Source organism: Odontesthes bonariensis, chromosome 3 (assembly GCF_027942865.1).
Source record: "Odontesthes bonariensis isolate fOdoBon6 chromosome 3, fOdoBon6.hap1, whole genome shotgun sequence".
Classification (NCBI taxonomy): Eukaryota; Metazoa; Chordata; class Actinopteri; order Atheriniformes; family Atherinopsidae; genus Odontesthes; species Odontesthes bonariensis.
This window is the reverse complement of record NC_134508.1, coordinates 23,608,097-23,633,406: the sequence shown is the minus strand read 5'-3', so window position 1 is coordinate 23,633,406 and position 25,310 is coordinate 23,608,097. Positions and strand designations below refer to the sequence as shown.

The window sequence follows — 25,310 nt, the reverse complement described above, 5'->3', positions numbered from 1 at the left end:
CAGACAGCCCGCAGTTTTTATATTCATATGAAAGGCTGTGACACTTGATCTAAAGAAAACAAACCAAATAAGAGGGAGCTAATTTTTAGGTCTAAATTTAGGTTGGACACCATCATTCAAAAAAACCTTGCAGTCAAGTATCACCAGTTGTCACATAGAAGTCGTCTAGGTTAGGATAGCTGCAAATCTGTGCCATGTGGTGATAATGTAACTGACAGTCTAGTGACCTTACAGTTTTCATATGTGGTTCAGAACATATGTCGCGCCATACCAAGTTCCTGTGATGAAAATAGACCCATTACTGACATGCAACCTTCTGCAGATACTTAGGTTTTGATGTATTTGCATCGTTGAATGTTGGTTAACAGTTATTATACATCGCAGTTGCATGAAAATACAAAAAAACAAAAAAAAATATTTTTGAATGGCCTCTTGTAATAGATTCCCAAAAACTATTTTGGCTTTGTGTGCATCACAAGCAAAATGCTACATGGGGAGAATAATGTCCTGTTCTACTATCTTTCAATTAACATTAAGTGATCATGTTTGACCAAATAAAACTGAATGAATCATTATTTGGATTTGTCCTGATTTGAAATGAGACATGAGATGAGATGAGATAAGATTCAACTTTATTGTCATTACACATATATAAGTATAGCACAACAAACATCCACATATTTTTACTCCTAAATCCTGCTGTCAGAGGATCCATTTTTGGGTAAAGGTTTCATTGGGAGTGCTCTGTTGTGCCACAACTAAAAGAAACATCACAAACTAATTTTCCTTTGCAAATTGTAACATGCTTACCTATTGCAATATTAGAAAATATGTCAAATGTGATATAGCACAACTATTATGTTATATTCTATATGTTCAAAAATGTTTGGGGAGCACAAAATGTCACACAAGATTCCAACCCAACACTGTCTGACTTTTCACTCATACTTGGTTCGGGTTAGGCATATAAAATACATGGCTATGATTAATTATTCCTAAATACATGTTTGCAGGATGAAGGATGAATTGCTGTCTGACAATGATTTGGGAACCATAGAAACAATACATATTGCACATATTACTGATTATGCTTTGTGTATATAGTAGAGTAGTCCTTCACCCATCATCCAAAATGTCCACTCAGGTCTGTTTCTGTTGCAGTAAGCAGATAAATTAATAGAGATACAGTTCAACATGAAATGATAAAATCTGTTCAATCAATAAAAGAATCAGTGGTTAAGAAGTTTACAAGTAAAGCTCTTCCTCATTTGAGCATCCACCCTTGCGGCAGTCAGGAGACTGAGAACAGTGAGGACATGTATGTTTTATGCCAAAGGTTGTTCCACAATAAGACTTGAGGCATTAACAAATGGCAGAGCTCTGAGTGCATCGCTGAGGAGACAGCTATATTTGTGTTTCTTCCAAATAAGCACAGCTGGGAGCATATGAGATCAAGTATCACATTTTTATTGAATATATCAGCCTTTTTAGTAAGGTGTGAAGTCCTCAGTATTTAGCTTCTAATGCCCTCTGCCCTTCTTCTCCACTTCAGTGTCATCTTTCAACAAGGAAAGAATGCAAACTATCACACAGCATATAACATGATCCCCTCCTTGTCGCGTATGGGGAACAAACACTTGACTTAAAGGAAGGTCAATCTTTCTAGCCTGGCCCTGTCTTCACTACATCTGTCACACAGAACAAGACCATTTAAAGAAAGAGTTTAAAAATACATGCCTGCCCTCGAGACAGCACAAGGGTCTCGAGACACAATTCTAACTCAGATTCCACATCGGACAATAGGGTTTGCTCTCCCACACACGTACTCTGAGTCTTTATGAAGCACAGCCTATAGCGTTTCAAATGCCACCCGCTGTATCACATAGAGGTGATGGACTGCTGTTAAAATATTCAAAAAACATTCCTCCTGTCAGACACTGATTGTTTGCAGTGTTAAAAATGCAATCTGATATGGAGAAAATTAGGAACAGTGAAAGTGTTAGAAAATGTGAAGAATGATTCAAATTGATGAAAGGGCTGATAAAGTATGTTGGTGTCAGAAAGACGGCCAAACTAACTGCTTTTTTCTTTAATGTATAGGTGATTTGACTGACTGGTTACGTTTTTAATGAAGAAAATGCCAAAGTGACTGTGACCCAATCTAAATATATTTTCCCTTTATTTTTCATTATATGTTGATGCCTTTTTTAATTCTAATGTCTCCATCTGATGTAGCCCTGCTTGTTCATACTGAAATCTCAGATTTCAACTCAGTCTCTAGAAAGCTGAAATCTTTTGACCTGCATCCAGACAACCCCTGGTGGACATATGGACATGTCTGTCATCAGCCTAATCTGTAGAAATGATCACATTTTCATTCATTTCTACAAATTTAATCATCTGAGCCAAAATGCACTCAGCTTTAACTCACTCATACGAGACCACCAAATAACACAAAATAATATAGATCTGTCTCCGCACATGACTCGTATCTCAACAAATACCACAGGCTGCCTTTTTAGTTTCTTGTAGTTCAAGTTCAGGTTTATTTTTATAGTACAGTTTACACAGAGAAAAGTCAGAGTAGTGTGGTGTGGTGTGAGGTGATTAACACTGTCGCCTTACAGCAAGAGGTTACAAGTTCAAAACTCAGATGAGGCCTTTTGCTCCGGGCACTCCAGCATCCTCTCACAGTTGGAAAATATGTTAGGTTAATTGATCTTGACCTGACCCTGGAAGTGAGCATGAGCACCCATGGGTGTTTGTCTCTGTGTTGACCCTGTGACAGATTGGTTTACAGCACCTCTTGTCTGATGGTAGCTGTGGCTCCAGCGACCCTGAATAGGGTTCAAAGTGGCTATGTAAAATGAATGGATGAATGTACTGATTAAGATGTGAATAAAACAACTCAGATAGTAGACTTCTAACAGTAACACTTACAAACCCCAACAATAATCCTCTGTTTATTCTTTGTTGCCATGTGAGCATAATATGCCAGCCTCATTCATTGCAAAATCATGCCTGAAACACTTGGTAATAATATGTCATTGGTCTCAAGACAGGAGTCGGTCCCCTTATCATCTTCAAAAAAAAAGAAAAGCTGGTAAAATGAAAAAAAAATAAATAAATAAAATAATTTGCAACACCCATCTCTTATCAAAGTCATGATATATTTTATACAATACAGTTCCAAGAAAAAACATAATACACACTCTCAAAATTGCAAAGAGGAAAAAACTTTAAATCTCCATGTTTAGCAATTCTATATAGTGTAAAAGCATGATACATGGTTCATAAAACACTCTGCTGAAGTTAGGAAGTCTCTTTTAATATGTAGACTGATGAAGACTTTAAAAGAAACGGCGTCTGTTCTGATGATACTGTTTGTCATTACCTGTTCATATACCCGAGTTGGCATGAAATGAAAATTGAATAAAGTTAAAAAATACTTTATTGTTCCCAAAGAGAAATTAGAAAACACATATGCAGATATACACATGCATGTGTCCACAGGAGGAGTTAAAGACAATTATCTTAAGTTGTAATTGATGGTGCACATGGAGTTGTATGCCACCTATACAACACTCTATAGATAGTGAGCTTTTTACCGACCATCACGGAGAGATGAGCATATAGAGGCAATGTGCAGTTTAATATCTTGACCAAAAACCCCTTGGGTATGGTTGAATAATCATAAAATATTACCCTCTATCATCTTTTCCAAAACTCTTTTCATTTGACTTTGTTTGAAATTGTCATGTGGAATGATAGTGGGAGCAATTCATAGGGACTTAAAAAAAGATTGCGACACTGCAATGGCAAACCAACTACAGTGAGACTAACAAATGGTGTGGGTCTGCAGCATAGAAATATATTCAGACAAATATTCTACCAGACTCTTTGACATGTGGAGGTGCTGTTAGATGACCTGCCGACCTGCACATTCATGGACTATCACTCCACTATCTTAACTGCAGCTGTCCCAATTAAATAAACACATATGTGTTTACCTTGTGTCAGAATTTTCCATAAGCCATTTATTGGATATTAGATATTAGATATCCTGCTTATAAATGCTTATTATAAGAAGTTAAAGTATGATCTAATTTATTCAGTTACAGGCCCTTTGCCAGGTCATTCACCCCCAGTTATATTAGATGTATATATTATATTATGATTAGAGATAATTAGATGCTTTAGCAGGCTTAATTATCATTCCAAGAGGTGAAATTCATTTCTGAGATTTTACTTGCGTAAAACTGTTTAAAATAGCAATTTAATATAGCCATTTTTGAGTAAAAGTACAGAATTCTGTATGAAAAAATGAGAAAATAGTGAGATTTGAAAGGATTTTTATTTACAACAGAGGTTTCAATAAGATTTAGAAATAGTGCAATCCCCAACATGATGTTTTGTGAAAGAAAATAGTATTAAGACAGCTTCAAAGAAAATTCCACCAGCGTTTGTGAGGTATCATCCTTTTCACAAGTTCTTACATCAGCAACTGTTATGCCCAGTTCTCCTCCTTTGTCACAGGAAAGACTTGCAAGGCTTCTGCGATGGAATACCAGTGACACATGAGAGCTTCTTCACAGCTAAACTCAGATCATCTGCAGTGCCAAGGTGAATTAAGGAGATTAAATACAAAAACAATGTCTGAACTGTAGTAACTGATACACTTTTTATACAAGGTTAAAAATGTTGCTTTGTGTTTGTCTTGATATATTTATACAGTTAAAATAAATCTGCCTTCAGTTTAACAGCATCTGTTGTGTGGCACTGTTAGTCTTAAAATAGTATACAATAGGACAAATGTGCCACAGCATGTGCTCTCTTTCATTGTATACTACACCCCCTTCTCAAAGTTTGGTGTCTTTTAAACAAATTAACGACGCCAAATTGTATTTTAAGCAGTGACTGGAGAAAAAAAACACTTGTACGGTATGTGGTAGTTTGTAAAGCTCAGTTTATTTTGAAATAACTCCAATATGGAGCATTTGCAATTTCTGAACACTAATTAAACGTCAGTTATCAATCAAAGACTAGTCTTGGAAATATGTCCAATCAAAGGTCATATCATTGTTTAAATTTTGCCTCTTGTAATGGAATGATTCTTAAAGCATCAGAGATCAACACAGGTGGTCTATCACAGATTACACTCCTGTTTAATCTGTGATAGGCCGACTGTGTTGATCAGCGACAAAAGATGCCAGAGATTACATTGGAGGCAAAAATACTCAAGCAAGTAGCGTAAAACTTCCTGACCAAATAAAGAAAGCTATTCTGCTGGGTGAACACTGATCTCTCTATATAAGAAGGAAGGTAGGACGCCCTCAAGGACTGTCAGGCAACCAGAAAAGGTGAGTGAGGTACAGTCTTTTATTAGCAGGAGAATAGCCAGCAGCTTAATAAACAATGCAGGACATGGTCACTTGCAGCCAGACACAGAGCTGTTGTGTTTATGACAGGGCTTAATTTCACTGTAAACTGATTTTTTTTTACAAAGAAAGGTTTTTTAAAACTGTCATCTATGTAATCTGAACAATTTCTTTCCCCAGAACCCTCATAAAACCATCAAGACCTCTTCTTCTGGACAGAGGGAAGAAGGTAATCTATCTTTTGTTCAATAGTTTCACTTTCTCAAATAGCATTTTTGATCTTCAGCAGAGCTTTTGTCTGATAAATCATGTTCAAATCCATGGAGTTCCTCAAAGCTATATCCTGTGTGGAATAGTTAATCAATTAAGTTAATTTTGTGCATCTCACTCGACTAACATGTCTGTATGATTAGACAAGGCAAGTTTATTTGTAGAGCACAATTCATAGACAAGGCAATTCAAAGTGATTAGATGGTGTTGTTGCTGCATGTTGGCCTCTGTGGTCAAATAATAATAAAAAAGGAGATTTTGCAGTAGATTTAGAAACTCATGGTATCAAGATGGATTAAATTCACTTTAATATTATTTATTTAAGATGTCTCTGTCAAAATGAGTAGTTAGCACCACCCGGGCACAGTATAAAAAGTTCCACTCTTCTGTTTCATTTGAGTAAAGCTTCTATTAAAACATCAACAGAATTATTTAGTTGCTCAAGAGTTTTTATGTCTTGTTTCTTTTTCCTCCAGTAAAGAGTCAACATGAGTGGGGACGCAGAGATGCAGTGTTTTGGCGAGGCGGCCATTTTCCTCCGCAAGCCAGAAAAGGAGAGAATTGAAGCTCAAACCGTTCCCTTTGATGCTAAATCAGCATATTTTGTGACTGAGCCCGCCGAGATGTACCTCAAGGGGAAACTTACAAAGAGGGAGGGTGGCAAAGCCACGGTGGAGACCCTGTGTGGAAAGGTGAGACTGAGTTGAGTTCCCAGCACTTTTAATTTCACAGTGAAAACAGCTGTATAAACATTTCATAATACGCAGTGCAGCTGCATTGATCCTGCTGGGCTCGCATTTGACACTGAGTGGGAATTTGTATTGACTTCAGTGGATTCAGTGGTTGTTTCATATTGTTCAGCAGTTAAATTTTTCACTTAGTCTTGAAAAGTTTGAGCTTTTTTTTATTCCTGTCTACTGGATCATATACAATAATAAGCTGCGGCAATTCCATTTGTCAACTGTTGTCAAAGACTTGGATTTCTTTTCTGTCTTTGTGTCAGACTATCACAGTGAAAGAAGATGAAATCTTCCCCATGAACCCTCCAAAGTACGACAAAATTGAGGACATGGCCATGATGACCCATCTCAATGAGCCCACTGTGCTGTATAACCTCAAAGAGCGCTATGCAGCATGGATGATCTATGTGAGTCTGTCTTGAACCAGGTATAACTTAAACTCATGATGACTTCAGAAAGATGTGCATCTTATATTATCCTCTCTGACTCTACAGACCTACTCAGGGTTGTTCTGCGTCACCGTGAACCCCTACAAGTGGCTCCCAGTGTATGACTCAGGGGTTGTTGCAGCGTACAGGGGAAAGAAGAGGATTGAAGCTCCACCCCACATCTTCTCCATCTCTGATAACGCCTATCAGTTCATGCTCCAAGGTATCAAGCACTCTGAAAGCTACTGTATGTCCTGAGAGTGACTTTATAAAAGGATTCAGCCTTTATAAATTACACAGTTTTGATATATTCAATAATGTCACTGGTAAACCTACCATGCAATTATATAAATAAACATTTTTCTGTTGTTTCTACAGATCGTGAAAATCAGTCAATCCTGATTACGTAAGTCAACATTAAATAGATCTATTCTGGGCTGATATAGATTATTAGTTCTGCATTGTATTATGTCTGACTTACACCATTATTTGTATGATTGTCTGCATTGTAGTGGAGAATCTGGTGCAGGAAAGACTGTCAACACCAAACGTGTCATTCAGTACTTTGCGACAATCGCAGTGGCTGGAGGAAAGAAATCTGAGCAACCAGTTGCTGGAAAAATGAAGGTAGGAAATGGAAAGCACTGTACATATTGCATGATACCCACTGTCTGATGATGTCAGCTGCAAAACACAAGTGAATATTGTCCTATAAATTCATTTAAGGGTTCGCTGGAGGATCAGATCATTGCAGCCAACCCACTGCTGGAGGCCTATGGCAATGCCAAGACTGTGAGGAATGACAACTCATCACGATTTGTAAGTTATTTAGATGATTTCCCCTCATTTGAAATTCTTACTTTTTTTTATTGAATAAAACTTTCCACTGTTACAAAGTTTCAATTGTCTTTCTGCTTCTACACAGGGTAAATTCATCAGAATTCACTTTGGGACAACTGGAAAGCTGGCTTCAGCTGATATTGAAACATGTAAGATTTTTTTGGTGAAACACATTTCTTCAGCTTAAAGAGAGATTTTGCTTCAGCGCTTACAACTTAAATCCAAACAGATCTGCTGGAGAAGTCTCGTGTGACGTACCAGCTGTCTGCTGAGAGGAGCTACCACATCTTCTATCAGCTCCAAACAGGCCACAAACCTGAGCTAATAGGTTAGAAATGTCTGAATAACACTGTTAATTCAGCAGTTATTCTACAGCAAATCAACAATCATAATACACAGACATAGAGAGCTTTTTCTAATAAATCTAAATATGTCCTTTGCTTTCTTCAGAGGCTCTTCTGATCACCACAAATCCCTACGACTATCCTATGATCAGCCACGGAGAAATCACTGTCAAGAGTATCGATGACACTGAAGAATTCATTGCCACTGATGTGAGTACATGTCCCAGTACCATTGTGAGTGTTTTTGAGAAAGTTTTCAAAGTGATTACTTTATTTTCTGTGATTATACAGACTGCTATCGACATCCTGGGTTTCACTGCAGAAGAGAAGATAAGCATGTATAAACTGACCGGAGCTGTGATGCATCATGGAAACATGAAGTTCAAGCAAAAGCAGCGTGAAGAGCAGGCTGAGCCTGATGGCACTGAGGGTGTGTAGCAACCTTTGACTGGTGGCACTTTCAACACAGACCTATGAGTTTATTGAAGGACATCCCTTAAAAAAAATGTATTTGATTTTTCGTTGTCGATTTTGTTTTCAGTTGCAGATAAAATCTCTTACCTGATGAGCCTGAACTCAGCTGACCTGCTGAAGGCACTATGCTACCCAAGAGTGAAAGTTGGAAATGAGTTTGTAACTAAGGGTCAGACTGTCCCACAGGTGAAATGATACTCTTTAACCCAGTAACACCTGAAACTTTTATCTGTGTTCTGACAACATAATGATCTATCACTGGTGATCTTCAATTTAAGGTCAACAATTCTGTGAGTGCTCTCTGCAAGTCTATCTATGAGAAAATGTTCTTGTGGATGGTCGTCAGAATCAATGAGATGCTGGATACCAAACAGGCAAGAAGCTACTTTATCGGTGTCCTGGACATTGCTGGATTTGAAATCTTTGATGTGAGTATAAATGACTAATACCATATAATTCAGTGCTGCTTCCTTTCAATAGCTGCAGAGTTCTGATTTCATGGTGCAGAGTACGTCTATGCAAAGATTTTTTTTCCCCCATGTACTTGAGGCTCTTGGTGATTCTTGGTATCTTGCTTTCTTTAGTACAACAGCTTGGAACAGCTGTGTATCAACTTCACCAATGAAAAACTGCAACAGTTCTTCAACCATCACATGTTCGTCCTGGAGCAAGAAGAGTATAAGAAGGAGGGAATTGAATGGGAGTTCATTGACTTTGGCATGGACTTGGCTGCTTGCATTGAGCTTATTGAGAAGGTGAGCCACGTGCTCAAACATACTGACAAACACAGGAAACAATCTGATGAGTGGAAAGCTTTTGTTTTTAATCATCATTTCTTCATCACAGCCAATGGGCATCTTCTCCATCCTTGAAGAGGAGTGTATGTTCCCGAAGGCAACAGACATGACCTTTAAGAGCAAACTGTATGACCAGCATCTGGGGAAAACTGGCTCCTTCCAGAAGCCAAAACCTGCCAAGGGCAAGGCTGAGGCCCATTTCTCTCTGGTGCACTATGCTGGCACTGTTGACTACAATGTCACCGGCTGGCTGGACAAGAACAAAGACCCGTTGAATGACTCTGTGGTACAGCTCTACCAAAAGTCTTCAGCAAAACTTTTGGCTTATCTGTATGCATCTCATGCCGGAGCAGACGGTACGTACTCTAAGTTTTGTCTCATATATTAAACATGCCTTTACTTGCATTGACTTGAATCGTTTTAATGTTATTGTTCCACTGACAGCTGAGAGTGCCGCTAGCAAGAAGGGTGGCAAGAAGAAGGGTGGCTCCTTCCAGACAGTATCTGCATTGTTCAGAGTAAGCTGCAAAACATACTTATACATTTCCGTTTAATTCTATGCCTTCATCTCACATTATCCCATTTTATATCTTCAGGAGAATTTGGGCAAGCTGATGACCAATTTAAGGAGCACTCATCCTCATTTTGTGCGCTGCTTGATTCCCAATGAATCAAAGACACCAGGTACATGAGTGTATTATAGGCTTTGACAGTCATCTTTGTATCACTGTATTCCAATAAATAAGCTTATTTAAAATCGTATCACAGGTCTCATGGAGAACTTCCTGGTCATCCACCAGCTGAGGTGTAACGGTGTGCTGGAGGGTATCAGGATCTGCAGGAAAGGTTTCCCCAGCAGAATCCTCTACGGTGACTTCAAGCAGAGGTAGCAGGAGTGTCATCATTAAAGGCTGTGAAAAGTACTGCTTTAATTCAGAGCTGTTCATTCTGAATGAATGATACATTTTCTTTTAGATACAAAGTATTAAATGCTAGCGTCATCCCTGAGGGCCAGTTCATCGACAACAAGAAAGCCTCTGAAAAATTACTGGGATCCATTGATGTTGACCACACTCAGTACAAGTTTGGTCACACTAAGGTAGAGTTATGCATTCTCACCTGGAAAAAGCGGAACAAGACTAACTGTTGTCATTAATCTATAACTATAAATATCAAAATTCTAATCAATCCCAGGTGTTCTTCAAAGCTGGTCTGCTGGGAGTTCTGGAGGAGAAGAGAGATGAAAAACTGGCTCAGCTGGTCACAATGACTCAGGCTCTCTGCAGAGCCTTCCTCATGAGACGTGAGTTTGTCAAGATGATGGAAAGAAGGTAATTTGTTTATCCGTGTGTTGATGTTGTCAGAATTTCAAAGCATTTATTTAACGACTTGAGCTCATTTTTTATTTATTTCTTATTTTCATCAGAGATGCTATTTTCACCGTCCAGTACAACATCCGTGCATTCATGAATGTCAAAACTTGGCCATGGATGAAGGTGTACTTCAAGATTAAGCCACTGCTGAAGAGTGCGGAGACAGAGAAAGAGATGGCCCAAATGAAGGAGGACTTTGGTAAGACCAAAGAGGACCTAACAAAAGCTCTGACGAAGAAGAAAGAACTAGAAGAAAAAATGGTTTCTCTACTGCAAGAAAAGAATGACTTATTGCTACAAGTGCAGTCTGTGAGTTTGATCACCACAATGCATGGATATGTCTGCTAATTATCCTACATCCAGTTGCTCATTTGTGTGACAAAAAAAATGTTTATTGTCCTTAGGAAGGTGAAAGCCTGGCTGATGCTGAGGAAAGGTGTGAGGGGCTCATTAAATCAAAAATCCAGCTCGAGGCCAAGCTTAAAGAGACCACAGAGAGGCTGGAGGATGAGGAGGAAATCAATGCTGAGCTGACTGCGAAGAAGAGGAAGCTGGAGGATGAGTGCTCTGAGTTAAAGAAGGACATTGATGACTTGGAGCTCACCCTGGCCAAAGTGGAAAAGGAGAAACATGCCACTGAGAACAAGGTTATCATCTCATCTTTAAGACAGGATTATTCACTTCTGTTTAGACAAAAACATTGTTTTGATTTAAACTAATGTCATATTTTAGGTCAAAAATCTTACAGAGGAAATGACTTCTCAAGATGAGACCATTGCCAAGTTGACCAAAGAGAAAAAAGCCCTCCAAGAGGCCCATCAGCAGGTCCTTGATGATCTGCAGGCAGAGGAAGACAAAGTCAACACTCTGACGAAGGCCAAGACCAAGCTGGAGCAGCAAGTGGACGATGTGAGTGTAAAAACAATGCATTTCCAAAGCTCATACTAAAAATCCATAATGCAACTGTAAACCTTTTCTGAAACCTTTTTATCCTTGACAGCTTGAAGGCTCTCTTGAGCAAGAGAAGAAACTTCGTATGGACCTTGAGCGAGCTAAAAGGAAGCTTGAAGGTGATATGAAACTGGCCCAGGAATCCATAATGGATTTGGAGAATGACAAGCAGCAGTCTGAAGAGAAAATAAAGAAGTAAGAATAAGAAAGTGTTTGATGGATTAACAGTAAAATATTCAACGAGAGACTACTAAACCCAAACTTTGAAACCCTTCCTCCCCTCCAGGAAGGACTTTGAGATAGGCCAACTCCTGAGTAAAATTGAGGATGAGCAGTCTCTTGGAACCCAATCGCAGAAAAAGATAAAGGAACTTCAGGTACGATTAGAAGCTTGAGCTGCTCCAAGAGAAGTTCTCCCACACTTTTTAACTTAAATCTTGTGTGTTTTAGGCTCGTATTGAGGAGCTGGAGGAGGAGATTGAAGCTGAGCGAGCTGCTCGGGCCAAGGTGGAGAAGCAGAGGGCTGATCTCTCCAGGGAACTTGAGGAGATCAGCGAGAGGCTTGAAGAAGCTGGTGGAGCGACTGCGGCTCAGATCGAGATGAACAAGAAGCGTGAGGCTGAGTTACAGAAGCTGCGTCGTGATCTCGAAGAGTCGACCCTGCAGCATGAGGCTACATCCGCAGCTCTCCGTAAGAAGCAGGCCGACAGCGTGGCAGAGCTGGGAGAGCAGATCGACAACCTTCAGAGAGTCAAACAGAAGCTGGAGAAAGAGAAAAGTGAATACAAGATGGAGATAGATGACCTCAGCAGCAATATGGAGTCTGTTGCCAAAGCAAAGGTACAATAATACTGGATTTTTACTGGCAAAATAAATTGTAGTCATTTCGTTTTGAAGAATTAATATCTTCTGTTATCAGGCAAACCTGGAAAAGTTGTGCAGGACATTAGAAGACCAGCTGAGTGAGCTCAAATCCAAGAATGACGAGAATGTACGTCAACTAAATGATAATAGCGCACAAAAAGCCCGACTCCAAACTGAAAACGGTATGACCCTTATCTGACTCACTCTTTTTATCATTCAGAGGAAAGAAGTCCAAAGGAGCAAAATCTGCACCACTTATCCGCTTTACTTTATGGCAATAGTACCAATGTGCATGTACTCTCTTCTTTGTAGTTTATGTTAGCATTTGGGGACTTTCTTTTAATAGAGCTTAAGGAATTCTTACATTTTACAGCTTTTAAAAACAATGAAGAAGTCCTCAGTTGTTGATTCAGCTGTCAGTGAGATCATGTGCAGGTGCTCTTTCTTTATTGCTCTTGGTTATTGAATCTTCCAATACACCTGTTGTTTATTCAGGTGTGTAGGATACCTTTTTCAAAATGGAGGCACAAGTCATGTCAACTTTATGAATATTTAAAGGTTTTTAGTTGCAACAGTGGAACATATATAAGGCATTACTGCACATCACGTCTTTACAGTCCACAGCCAGATAGATTCCATTCCATAAAACAAATCCATGTCTTTAAGTATTTCTTCAATTAATAAAAACCTTGGATGAATAGAATCTTGCTTATATGCTGTTATTTTGATTAATATGTTCAAACAGGTGAATTTGCTCGTCAGCTGGAGGAGAAAGAAGCTCTTGTATCTCAGCTGACCAGAGGCAAACAGGCGTACACTCAGCAGATTGAAGAGCTCAAGAGGCACATAGAGGAAGAAGTGAAGGTAACCATCTATGAAAGCTGTTACCCTCAGGACAAAAAAAAGAGCATAACGCAAGGAGATAATTGATATTAAACATTTATCTTATTCTTGTTTGGATTATAGGCCAAGAACGCCCTGGCTCATGCTGTTCAGTCGGCTCGTCATGACTGTGATCTGCTCAGAGAGCAGTATGAGGAGGAGCAGGAGGCCAAAGCCGAGCTGCAGCGTGGAATGTCCAAGGCCAACAGCGAGGTGGCTCAGTGGAGAACCAAATATGAGACTGATGCTATTCAGCGCACAGAAGAACTGGAGGAGTCCAAGTAACGATTCAGTTTTAATTTTGTACATTTGAGTTGAAGTTGCACCATACTTGAAGTTTAAAATGGAATACTCTTTAAAAAAGGAAAAAGCTCGCCCAGCGTCTTCAGGATGCAGAGGAATCCATCGAGGCTGTGAACGCAAAATGTGCCTCTCTGGAGAAGACTAAACAGAGACTGCAGAGTGAAGTGGAGGACCTGATGATCGACGTGGAGAGAGCAAACGCTCTGGCTGCTAACCTTGACAAGAAGCAGAGGAACTTTGACAAGGTACAGAATTATTGTATTCACACAGACCAGAATATTTAACATGTGGTCAAAAATGAAAAACTAAATCATTTGCCATACCCTCAGGTTCTTTCTGAATGGAAGCAGAAATATGAAGAGAGCCAGGCAGAGCTGGAAGCAGCTCAGAAGGAGGCTCGCTCTCTGAGCACTGAGCTGTTTAAGATGAAGAACTCTTATGAGGAAGCTCTGGATCACCTGGAGACCCTGAAGAGGGAGAACAAGAACCTCCAACGTAAGACAACTAATGATGTGCTTCATCAAGTTATTCTTTTCCTAAAACACATTATGTTCAGATTATCAAATGTCAAGTCATTTTATTCTGCTTCAACAGAGGAGATCTCAGACCTAACTGAGCAAATTGGTGAAACTGGTAAAACAATCCATGAGCTTGAAAAGGGGAAGAAGACAGTGGAGAGTGAGAAGACTGAAATTCAGACTGCTTTGGAGGAAGCAGAGGTAAGACTGAACTCTACTTGATTATTTGCAGTTCCAGTAACTCTTCCTTCATCAAATCCAGAATAGAATAACTTTTCATGGAGTTCCAAAGCTCTAGACTAAACTTCAAACAAAAGATGAAGCACAGATAGAAAATCTAAATTGTGCAGTGTGTGCTAAAATTCTAAGATCCTTAAAGAATATAAAAAGGATTTTAAAGCATGTCTATATGAGACTCTTTTTCTCTCTGAGAATCTTTTTTCTGGAAATGTTGTGTAACGTTGTTGATAAAGATCTCACATTTTCATAGGCCACGCTGGAGCATGAAGAATCTAAGATTCTCCGTGTTCAGCTTGAGCTCACCCAAGTCAAGAGTGAAATCGACAGAAAACTGGCAGAAAAAGATGAGGAGATTGAACAGATCAAGAGGAACAGCCAGAGGGTGATGGATTCCATGCAGACCACTCTGGATTCTGAGGTCAGGAGCAGGAATGATGCCCTGAGAATCAAGAAGAAGATGGAGGGAGACCTCAATGAGATGGAGATTCAGCTGAGCCACGCCAACCGCCAGGCAGCTGAAGCCCAGAAACAGCTGAGAAACGTGCAGGGACAACTTAAGGTAAATCCACCGAGGGATTTCTGATAGAACATCCTCTTTCTAAAAGCAGTTGAAAACAATTGCAATCTGTCAATGTTTTCAATTCAGGATGCCCAGCTTCATCTTGATGAAGCTATTCGAGGCCAGGATGACATGAAGGAGCAGGTTGCAATGGTGGAGCGCAGGAACAACCTGATGGTGGCTGAGATCGAGGAGCTGAGAGCCGCACTGGAGCAGACGGAGAGAAGCCGCAAAGTGGCTGAACAGGAACTGATTGATGCCAGCGAGCGTGTTGGACTGCTGCACTCTCAGGTAAATGAGATATCTATGACAGAGGCAGATCTAAATGATCCTCTTTAACTCAACACATGGGATTTCATCATGCTTGTTTTACATTAGAACACCAGCCTCATCAACACAAAGAAGAAGTTGGAGGGTGACTTTATTCAGATCCAAGGTGAGGTGGAAGATGCCGTTCAAGAAGCAAGGAATGCAGAAGATAAGGCAAAGAAGGCCATCACCGATGTGAGTGACCTTAAGAGTTTGTTTGTGCTGAGGCCATCTCTCCACAAATACAGTATGAATGTTGAATGTTGAAACAACATAATTTCCTCAAAATTTCAGGCTGCCATGATGGCAGAGGAGCTGAAGAAGGAGCAGGACACCAGTGCTCATTTGGAGAGGATGAAGAAGAACCTGGAGGTGACAGTGAAGGACCTGCAGCACCGTCTGGATGAGGCTGAGAACCTGGCTATGAAGGGTGGCAAGAAGCAGCTCCAGAAACTGGAGGCTAGGGTAAAGATGCATTTCTTTACCAACCTCATATCAGCCTTTCTTACTATGTTTATTTTTGAGCTCACAGTATGGACTGTTCATGTTTCAGGTGCGTGAGCTTGAATCTGAAGTTGAAGGTGAGCAGAGACGAGGAGCAGAAGCCATCAAAGGCGTTCGCAAATATGAGAGAAGAGTGAAGGAGCTAACCTATCAGGTCAGAACCTGTTTCTTTTTTGTATCAGTGTATCATTACAGGTCTCTCACAAAAATGTGTAGAAGTAAATGAATGTTTTTTGTTACGTAAACTGCAGACTGAGGAGGACAAGAAGAATGTCATCAGACTGCAGGATCTGGTGGACAAGCTGCAGCTGAAAGTGAAGGCCTACAAGAGACAGTCTGAGGAGGCCGTAAGTCACATGTTTGTTTATCATTTCACTGTGGTGTCACAAGTAGTCTAGTTACCTGTTTGCTAGTCTGTATCTTGAGTCTTAAGGGATGGCGACTCTGTTGTTGAATATGCTCACAGGAGGAGCAGGCCAACACTCACATGTCCAGGCTGAGGAAGGTGCAGAATGAGATGGAGGAAGCTCAGGAGCGCGCTGACATCGCTGAATCCCAGGTCAACAAGCTGAGGGCAAAGAGTCGGGAAATTGGAAAAGTAAGTATACTCAGCCCAGTAAGCTGCTGTAACACTGCAACAGCACAGGCATCTCATGGGCTGCTGCTGTTTGTTAATATGTATGCCGCTGCGTGGTTTGAATTCCTGTTTGATTTCAAAAGGTCCATTTGAATGCTGAACTTATTGCTTCACAAATAAATATTTTCTCTTACAATCTTACAAGTTTCTTCTCTCTATTTCAGGGAAAGGAGTCTGAAGAATAGGCTGAATCCTTTATGAGAGACCAAATGAGATCATAAAATATGATTTTTCATTTAAATACTCTCATTAAATGTTGTAGATTACAGTCAATAAATAACTCTTCCACTCTGCCGTGTTCAAACTTTTCTTTGAAAAACAAAATCCAAATGCCACCAGCTAGTTGAAGTTATCGAGTGTCGCTGTCTTGTTGTTGGTTGAAATCCAAATCTACATTGAATACACATACAGAAATACATTATTAGCCATATTTCTGCCACATTAATTGTTATTTGTAACACATTAATTTACCGTGAGAGTTTGAATTAGAACTGAAAAGGCAACAATGCAACTTTGCAAAACAGACGCATGAGATCAGTTAGAGCATGAGTGACAACCTTCATCAAAGCTCACAGATTAAAACACACCTTTTAGAATTCAAAGAGGGGTAAAAACCACAAGTTATGAGTTGTACCAGACTATTTCTTAACTTCAGGAATCTTAACATCAGAATGAGGTTGCTGGGCAACCAACAGGGAAACAGACGAAGACCACCATATATTAGTAAGCATATTGAACATTGTTAGAAAGCTGGTGATTGAACTGTAATCAATTAAAAAAACACAACAAACTGTGTCACGTACTTGCTAAGACTTTCTTTCACCTTTACCATGGTTCAGGTCTGTTGTGGTCAGGTTTGTGTTCAGGACATCATCTGATGCACATATTAACAATCAGAATTATTTCAATTTCTCCTACGCATTTTTGGATGGTGGGAGGAGGCCATAGTACCCAGAGAGAACCAACACAAGAATACAGAGAACATGCAAACTCCATACAGAAAGGGTCCAGTTGGGATTCAACAGCACTTAAAAGATGCAACATTTTTCCTTTCCTCTCCCTGCCTGCTTCGACATATGTTTTCTGTTTAGAGAGCTGTTTCTTTGACATTGTAAAAGGTGACAGCTGCCTCCTCCAACCACCAGTCTGTGCCCCTGCTCCTGAATATATGGCACCATGTGAGTCCCTCAGTACTTCTATGTTACTGTTAGAAGTCTCCATTTACCAAACACAGGAGTAAATCAAGCAAGTTTTGGCATACCTACTCACTTATTGTGTGTTTTTGTAGAAGTTTTCTTGACATGCAGAATAACTTTATAAACAGTTAAAGCTTAAACTGTGCTCTCAGCTCTTGATAAGTAATTTAACTTTAAACAGAAGTTACATTAAAAAAAAACAGCCTCAGAATCGATCAGTATACCTAACATTGTATCCCTCCTATATCTCATGTTTTGACTCATGGAAAGATTCTGAAGGGTTAAGAACTGAATTTGTCTTTAGCTCATTTAAACTCAACCAAACATTATTTCACCAATTTATAAAGATACATACCTTAAACAGAGTAACTTGGACTTCAATCGACATATTTCACTAAGCATATCATTATATTTGATTAAAAAAGTCAAATAGTAGAAGTGTATCACAGCTGATGCTGAAACAGATCCTGACTGTTAGAAGCAGTTTTACCTAAAGGAAGTCATGTTCTGCAGTAGGGCTCAAATCAGTCCTCGTCTCCCTTGAAAGCTTCATCTGCTCTGTGTCTCTTTTGTTCAACTTATAAGTGATGACCTCCTGAGCTCGGCAGAATAAACCCAACATGATGTGTTAAAATTACAAAGAGTTTCAAACTTCTTTGCCAAACACTGGCAGTCTGATATCATATCTAAATCAGGTGTCTGTATCCCTCTTTAAGCCACTTTGTTGGCTGCTGGAGAGAGGGTCTAACTTATCAAAAGACCACTAAGAGCAGCTGACTGCCAGGACTTTTGGTTTATGAAGTCACTGAAGCCAAAACATCCCTTCCACTCAAGAGCTTTTTCTGTCAGCGACCTATCGTCTTTCCTCTGAGGATCTCAACCTTCATACTGTTTGATAACCTCAGTGACCAACAGTTGGAGCACGTGTCCATGATGAGTCCAAGTCTCAGATTTCCTTTCTGGTCTTCACAGAGTATGCAAAAACTTCATAGTTTAATCTCCGACAGCTGACAGCCTCGTATGAGACAAAGGAAGAGCCTCTCACAGGAATGTATGGATGTGACAAGGCCAACAGAAAATCCTTCATTTAAGTCCACTGCATAGTAACATGTAATACCAGGATATTCTATATAATAGAAGAGAGAGAAGCTCACCCACAGAGCATACATATTTTCCCTGTACTCATCTTTTGAAGTTTGGGTACACATACAGCAGAAATGGAAGTCCTACATTTCTTTGACTTGAATAGTAGCATGCTCACTATGTTTGAGCTTTGATCTTTAGATCTAATAAAACATACTAAAATGAGACATATCACAGAATCATTTTTTTTTTGGCAGAGTTAGCATGTCATAAGTTAAATGGTGAATTAGCTGGGGTGGTCGGTGGCGTAGTGGGTTAAGCAGGCGCCCCATGTACAGAGGCTACATGGTGAATTAACAAACCACTATATGACTTGGTAACTGCAAATGTACTGCACATTCTCCGATAGATTCTATGGTGATTGACTATCATTCAGTAGGCCTCTACGAAACAAATACCATTTCTTTTTCTAAATGTATATAGTCTGCTTCTGCTGTTATCTATATATAATCTACAATGATCAATAACCATGTTTTAAAAAGCTTGTTTAACTCAGCTCAGGATGTTGTCACAACTCACTGACTTCTTACTGTGAAGTGTTGAGCTACTAAAATACATGGCAGTGAGTTATGCTCACTACATGACTCTATTGTGAAAGCCCCCTTTTTATCCAGAGGGATATTCTGCAAGCATGATATAAATGTGTCGGGTGGGAACAACTATGTGGAGAAGTTACACACTGAGGCTTGAAGGGCATTTATAACGTCAGATTAAGCTGGTGGAGAGAGACATGGAGTTTCATCGGAATAAACGAAATGTGAAAATGCAAGTTTTAAATATGCTCTAAGATCCATCAAAATGAACATGAGTGCAAAGCACTTTGAATTGCCCTGTGTATGAATTGTGCTCTATAAATAAAATTGCCTTGCCAATGATATTGGATTCTCTTTCAAGAAAGTTGCAAAATAATATTCAAAAGGATTTCTGGAGAAACACTTGAACTCTAAAGTGCCTCTACTATCAAGTATTAATGGAATCAGTGGCTCAGATCAAATTTCTGTCATGAGGAAAAAGTTATTACGATTGCTGTTGAAGTTAAAGCTGGTAAACCGAACAGCACCGAGACTTACTTAATTTTTCTTTGGATGACGTTCTGACCGATTAGGATTCTGATCCTCATCACTACTAATGATGAGTTTGAACATTAATGTTGTACTGAGGTGTGCATTTTTGTGCTAAAGGAAATCTCTGATGAATACATTCCCACAAAAGTTGGATCACTGCCAGAAATAAAACTCAGAAATTGTGGGGTTGGAGCGAGGAGAGCATTAGAAAAGAGATAAAGAGAAAACACAGCAGGAAAAAAAAGTATTCTTGGGAAAGGAACCCATTTTTTTTTTAAATACGTCACATATACGAATTCAACCCATAAAGATGTGGTTATTACATAACTAGTAACTACATTCATCGATGATGGAAGTGTTTATAGTCATGATGTGAAAGCCCACAGCAGTCCTCTGTAAATATTGACAAAATTAAGACTAGTAAATCATGAATAATTAAAGAAAAAAAACATTCAGAGATGGAGTGAAAAATATCAATTGCATTTAATCACCAAAGATAAAAACATTTAAATATCCATTTCATAATGAGACTGACAAAATCTTTACAAAGTAAGCCTTCGTCTTCTGCTGACTGCTTCACATTGTCTGTACAAAATGAGGTGGTGTTGGAGGCTGGCACAAAGAGAGGAAACTTTCCAGAGTAAACGACGACATCAGCAAAATGAAAAGCAAAGTTACAGCCAAAACATTCTTATCATTTGATAATCAGGAATGGAAGGACACAAACATAGAGAATATATAGATAATTTTTGTCTGCTTCGCCGTTTTCCTTGTAAACTGTTTCATGTGCCCTCACAAACTCCAAAGACATTCAGTTCCTTTTCTGGTAATATAAATACTAATCATAGTAACCAAATCAATATGTGAAATAAGAAATGGGGAAACGAAAAAGCAACACTGACATTTCATTTTTGATAAAGTCCCCACGCATGCCACTGCCTTATTTCTTTATACAGCCTTTAGATGCATAAATAATTTCCAGTGTTTTTACATCACTTGGAGACGTTTTTTTTTTCTTTTTTACTTAAAACATGAGAAAAGATTCTATTCATCAGGCAGTACATTGCTCATAGCTCTAAACTTCTCTGTGCTTTCACTTGCTGCAAAATACATACATTGCAAACACTGACAGTTACTGTAGGCTTCACTGAAGTCAAACTTTCAGCATAATTTACGACCACCTCATCATCTGCAGTATCCAGAGAGGGCGCAGGACGGGAGAGCCAAATGCAGACAGGAATGTAAAATATTCATAAGACTATGTACACAAATCTGTAAAGGATTCAAAATATCATGCAAATAAATACCAGTCATTTAAAACAAAACAACAACACTGACCTCAGTCGGGGTAATATATTATATGTTAGGCTGTGGGTTGCTCATAAAAATGTCTTTCCTCAGAGTACAACAGTGCTGTTTTAACACTGCAAAACAGCCTAAAGTTATCCTGCAGGTCTTGATTGCGCTGAGGTCTTAATTCTCCATATCCCCGCCATGCTCGGGCACAGAAAAAAAGCACAACAGTAGGTATACTGTACATAAACATTCATTCATTTCAGTCAGTCCAAACCTGGGAAGCACAAATTCCCAACCGATGTCAAATCTATATTAACAGAGTGCAGATGGAATGGTGTAGAAATCTATGAAAATGGACAACATCTGTGCTTTGATTCAAGCCTGAATCACAGAGTAAAAGTAAACAACTCAAAGCAGGAGGGCAGCTAGGTTTGTTCCAGTAGCTTTCTGTCCACGAGAAGGCAGTGCTCTTTCACAAGTGTGCTCCTTTTTAAAAAATGTTCACAAAGAGCATCTTTTCATCTTTCCTGACCGAGGAGTCCTTTTAAAGCTGGACCACTGTAACCCCTTCAAATACAAGTGTGTCTTTTATAAAGCCTGCAGAGTGAATATCCACATCCCAGATCCAAGTGTTCCTGTTATCCAAAATGACGAGTGCAACAAGGCACTGCAGGGTGGGACACCAGGCAGACGGAGGAAATCATCGGCCTACAAATATGTTGTCCAAAAAGCTTTTTAAAAATAATCCTCGTTTACCCGGCAGCCAGATCAAATGACGCCACAAAAAAAAAGACAAGAAGGAGTGATTCACCGTGGGAGATTGATTTCTGGATTTTATCATGCGAACTGTAATATCCCGTTTACACTGGGATGTTTTACATTTTGAGATGTTTGAGCTCCGGACTACAGAATGAAGTTTTGACAGTCATCTGCTGAAGAGTGAGTTGCTATGAACTCAAGTAAAATCTGAGAAGGATTTCAGATTCAGTGACATAAAAACTAGACTGCAAGCAAATCACGCTGCAGTTTGCAACGACCGGTGAAGATTTTAAAGAGACTTTTAATGATCGAATGAAGGTTTTTGTGGAGAAAAAAAAAGTCATATCAAATAGAAATCATTCATTCTAATGGGCACACTGTAAAATATTTTCAACTTATGTCCCGAGACAGGCTCTGTACTGAATATTTCTCTGTTTCGTATCACCTTTTTTGGGTATTTGGACTGCTGGTGAGACAAGATGTTTAAAGACAGCAGTTTGGGTTTTTATCTTTTCATAATTTTATCTTTATCTTTATTTTTGGGTATACTTTATTCAAATTTTAAAGCAATTAATGCAATTATTTTATGTTATGGAGTTCACATCAGTTCTGCGCCTGTCTCAAAGTGCCTGTCATGAGAAAGAAAATTAATTTTCAATAACTGAATCTAACCGTTTATACCAGGTGGATGGCTGTAGCCGTGGTATATCAACTTCAGTATTGATGGTTTAATATCCAGCCTATATCCATGTGCCCAAGTGCTTTTGGGGCAACAACCTATCTAGTTAAAAAGTCCCAGAAACAAAGTAACCGTGCTATTACTGCAACCCTAAAAGTACAAACTCAGGAGCTTTTTTTCCACTGCAAATTTTCTCATGACTGTTTCTTGAGAAAGTCCGTTGCCACAGGTATGCATGATAACACAGAAACGCTCACCACAGTGAATTACTACGTTCACAGGTGAATTGGGACAGAAGGTCAAAAGCACAGCGTACTGACAACATATTGATTACACCAATGGCTGTTCAGAAGCTACATTCCCCATACAGAAGCATACATAAGTGCAGAAATTCAAATTTGACAAATATTGGCATTACAAGATACAAAAATAGGGCAACAAGCTTCCTATCAATCAAGCAACTGATGTTTAAGGTGTGTTTAAAACATGTTGGTCACACACTGTGCTTGTAAACTATATCAATAACACTGCGCGTAAATTACTCTTCATTTTATCATGAAATTAAAATTACTGTAAGAATAAAACATCCAAAGATCATAGCATTATTGCAATGTGCAGTGTTACACGCAGCTAAATGTTGTAGCTCACCAGGATGCACAATTACTTTACGTGATCAGTCACCTGTTGTTGGATTTTCCCTTCTTTGACAACATCTAACTGGACTGGAAGCACTTCAAGATCATACAAAGCATCCGTGGAAGCATTCAACAAAGTGAACTATTAACAACTCTGTAACACGATACAACTTGTAACACAGGGTGTTTCTTCACTGATATGTGTCATGAAAAGTCAGTATTTTCTTTGTCATCATATTGTTTTTTCTTATCCCTTGTCTGATGTGTCCAGGTGCTCTAAGAAGAAAAATTTGAGAGGGGGGTGAACTTTTACAAGCTCTCTCGGAAATCTAATTTGATTTTAAGACTTAGGCGACAAAGACGTGCTTTAAAGAGCAGAGGGAGGCCGTTCAGGGTCCTTTCATGGATCACACAGTTAACAATACTAAAACTGTCTTGGGAAAGGTCAGAGGTGGATTAAAAGACACTGGAGTGAATGTGAAGTTAAGGCTTGGATCTACCATCATGTAAAAAAAACAGCTAAAGCTGCAGGAGTTTCCTGTTCTGTATATCAGGAGACAATTACAAGGACCAGAAACATGCAAACAAAAACAGGCACAGAGTCATTTTAAGCCAACAAAAGCAAAGTTGCCACATGCAGCATCTCAGAAAAATGCAAGTGTGAGTCTGGAGTTCACACAGCAGCTGATATATATATATATATTTTTTTAATTTTACATCTAAAGGCTGTGTAGGATGTTTAATTGTCTGCAGCTAAACAGCTAAAAACAATGGGCCATCCAAAACACACAAAGCTGCTATACTTACAAGATATAAAGCTGGAATGCAAGACTTCCTCCTTTAAAAGGGTATTTCCACAAAGTGGTACAGCAACTTGACGATGTAAATACATCCTCCAGTAATTTGTCGTTACCACAAAGAAAACAAACAAATATGAAGGGGTCTCAGATCTTTTTTTAATTTCAGCACCACAATCAGTCACAAAGACTGACGTCAGCTCCTGCAAGTTGATTATTCACTGACCCATTTAAAGTACGTTTCAGCCACCTCCTTGACTTTCTGATGATGATTAATGTGGCTGAGCCTAATGTAAAAAAAAAACTAAAAAAACAACCATGCTTGTTCTACTTTAGCATGCACACATAACACATTCTCTTCCTATATTTTGCACTCAAGTCCCGAAACACAAAGAAATGCATGAGTATTAGGGCAAATTACCCCTACAACAAATCAAAACCAAAAGAAGCACCAACAATTGACCAAGGGCGCAAAGCATCATACGCTGTTAGTAGATAAAAAAAAAAGAATGTGGCAGTCGCTGTTTGATCTGACCTTCAGTAGATCCAAGCCTAAACCCAAAGAGATGGAAAATGTCAGAGTGTCTTCACGTGTAAGAGATGAAAGAGAGGCAGAGTGAGCTGAATGAAGAGAAGGACTCCTATAGAGGACTGAAGAGAATGACCCCGTCCACACTCTGACGTGTTTTCCTGCAAAGAGAGAGAACAGTGAATTCTCTTTTTTCAAAGTAAATGGGAAAAAAAATCCCTCTGGGTGGAACATATATAGATGTAAATCTACATTTATATCTTTATACATATATATATATATATTTCTATAAGTTAACTTATAAGTAAGCTCATATCTCAGCCTTTTATGTGTCTAAAACACGTACAACTTGTCATCTATCTGTCAAGGATTTGTTTGTTTTGTTAAAAGTAAACATTGTGGGAAACAAATATTGTTATAAAAAATATATTTCCATTAGTATCTATTCACTTGTTACATTCTTATTTCTATGTTTTCATTACCTTAAAATGAACCATTTATATCTAGCAGCGCAGCAGGTCTTTGTATATTTGACAACATCCATATTACCACCATAAAGGCACATAAAAGGAAAGTACTTTTCAAAGGAAAGTGGAGAAATCGGTGCGAGCAGATGCGTTTTTTTGAGAAGTCCGAGGATGCAAATTTGTGAAATGGAGAATCAAACTTACTGCGTAAAGCAAGAACAGGCAATGGGACGCAAATCGTCCTTGTCAAATAAGCAAAAAACCAGAAGAGGCACAGTGATCTTGGGAACAGGTGAATAGTGAACATTTTTATGGCTTTTTCCAGATGATGCAG

General features: G+C 39.0%; 2 protein-coding genes and 1 long non-coding RNA gene across 7 annotated transcripts in view; 1 reads left to right on the top strand and 2 right to left on the bottom strand.

Annotated features, from left to right (window-relative positions):
• Positions 1 to 2,567: 2,567 nt before the first annotated feature.
• Positions 2,568 to 18,200, bottom strand: LOC142377230 (uncharacterized). 4 transcript variants are annotated; one of them, XR_012769499.1, is made up of 4 exons: positions 17,963 to 18,200; positions 17,215 to 17,285; positions 16,177 to 16,801; positions 2,568 to 11,771 (listed from the first exon to the last, which is right to left on the bottom strand). It is a non-coding gene; the product is annotated as an uncharacterized LOC142377230 (long non-coding RNA). The 4 variants fall into 4 exon arrangements; XR_012769497.1 differs by having other exon boundaries at positions 2,568 to 14,111; positions 16,177 to 16,342; positions 17,963 to 18,193; XR_012769496.1 differs by having other exon boundaries at positions 16,177 to 16,342; positions 17,963 to 18,192.
• Positions 6,125 to 16,611, top strand: LOC142377229 (myosin heavy chain, fast skeletal muscle-like). The gene is made up of 39 exons (XM_075461139.1): positions 6,125 to 6,340; positions 6,652 to 6,795; positions 6,883 to 7,039; positions 7,195 to 7,222; positions 7,329 to 7,443; positions 7,543 to 7,635; positions 7,742 to 7,805; positions 7,886 to 7,984; positions 8,107 to 8,210; positions 8,292 to 8,430; positions 8,542 to 8,660; positions 8,753 to 8,902; positions 9,059 to 9,229; positions 9,321 to 9,627; positions 9,716 to 9,789; positions 9,868 to 9,955; positions 10,040 to 10,157; positions 10,247 to 10,370; positions 10,466 to 10,602; positions 10,698 to 10,953; positions 11,049 to 11,291; positions 11,377 to 11,553; positions 11,645 to 11,790; positions 11,882 to 11,972; positions 12,046 to 12,435; positions 12,515 to 12,641; positions 13,205 to 13,323; positions 13,426 to 13,622; positions 13,706 to 13,889; positions 13,974 to 14,139; positions 14,239 to 14,363; positions 14,653 to 14,961; positions 15,049 to 15,252; positions 15,340 to 15,465; positions 15,565 to 15,735; positions 15,824 to 15,928; positions 16,026 to 16,121; positions 16,241 to 16,372; positions 16,576 to 16,611. Exons 1-39 carry the CDS (start codon positions 6,137 to 6,139, stop codon positions 16,594 to 16,596), a joined length of 5,820 nt encoding a protein of 1,939 aa, XP_075317254.1. The 5' UTR covers positions 6,125 to 6,136; the 3' UTR covers positions 16,597 to 16,611.
• A 2,078-nt stretch (positions 18,201 to 20,278) lies between the features above and the next one.
• LOC142377228 (voltage-dependent calcium channel subunit alpha-2/delta-2-like) overlaps positions 20,279 to 25,310 on the bottom strand; it is a 47,681-nt gene continuing 42,649 nt past the window's right edge. For both annotated transcript variants that reach the window (XM_075461137.1, XM_075461138.1), the window contains one exon: positions 20,279 to 24,670. In XM_075461137.1, coding sequence (XP_075317252.1) covers positions 24,557 to 24,670 — 114 coding nt within the window. In that variant the 3' untranslated portion in view covers positions 20,279 to 24,556. The remainder of the gene's footprint in view (positions 24,671 to 25,310) is intronic.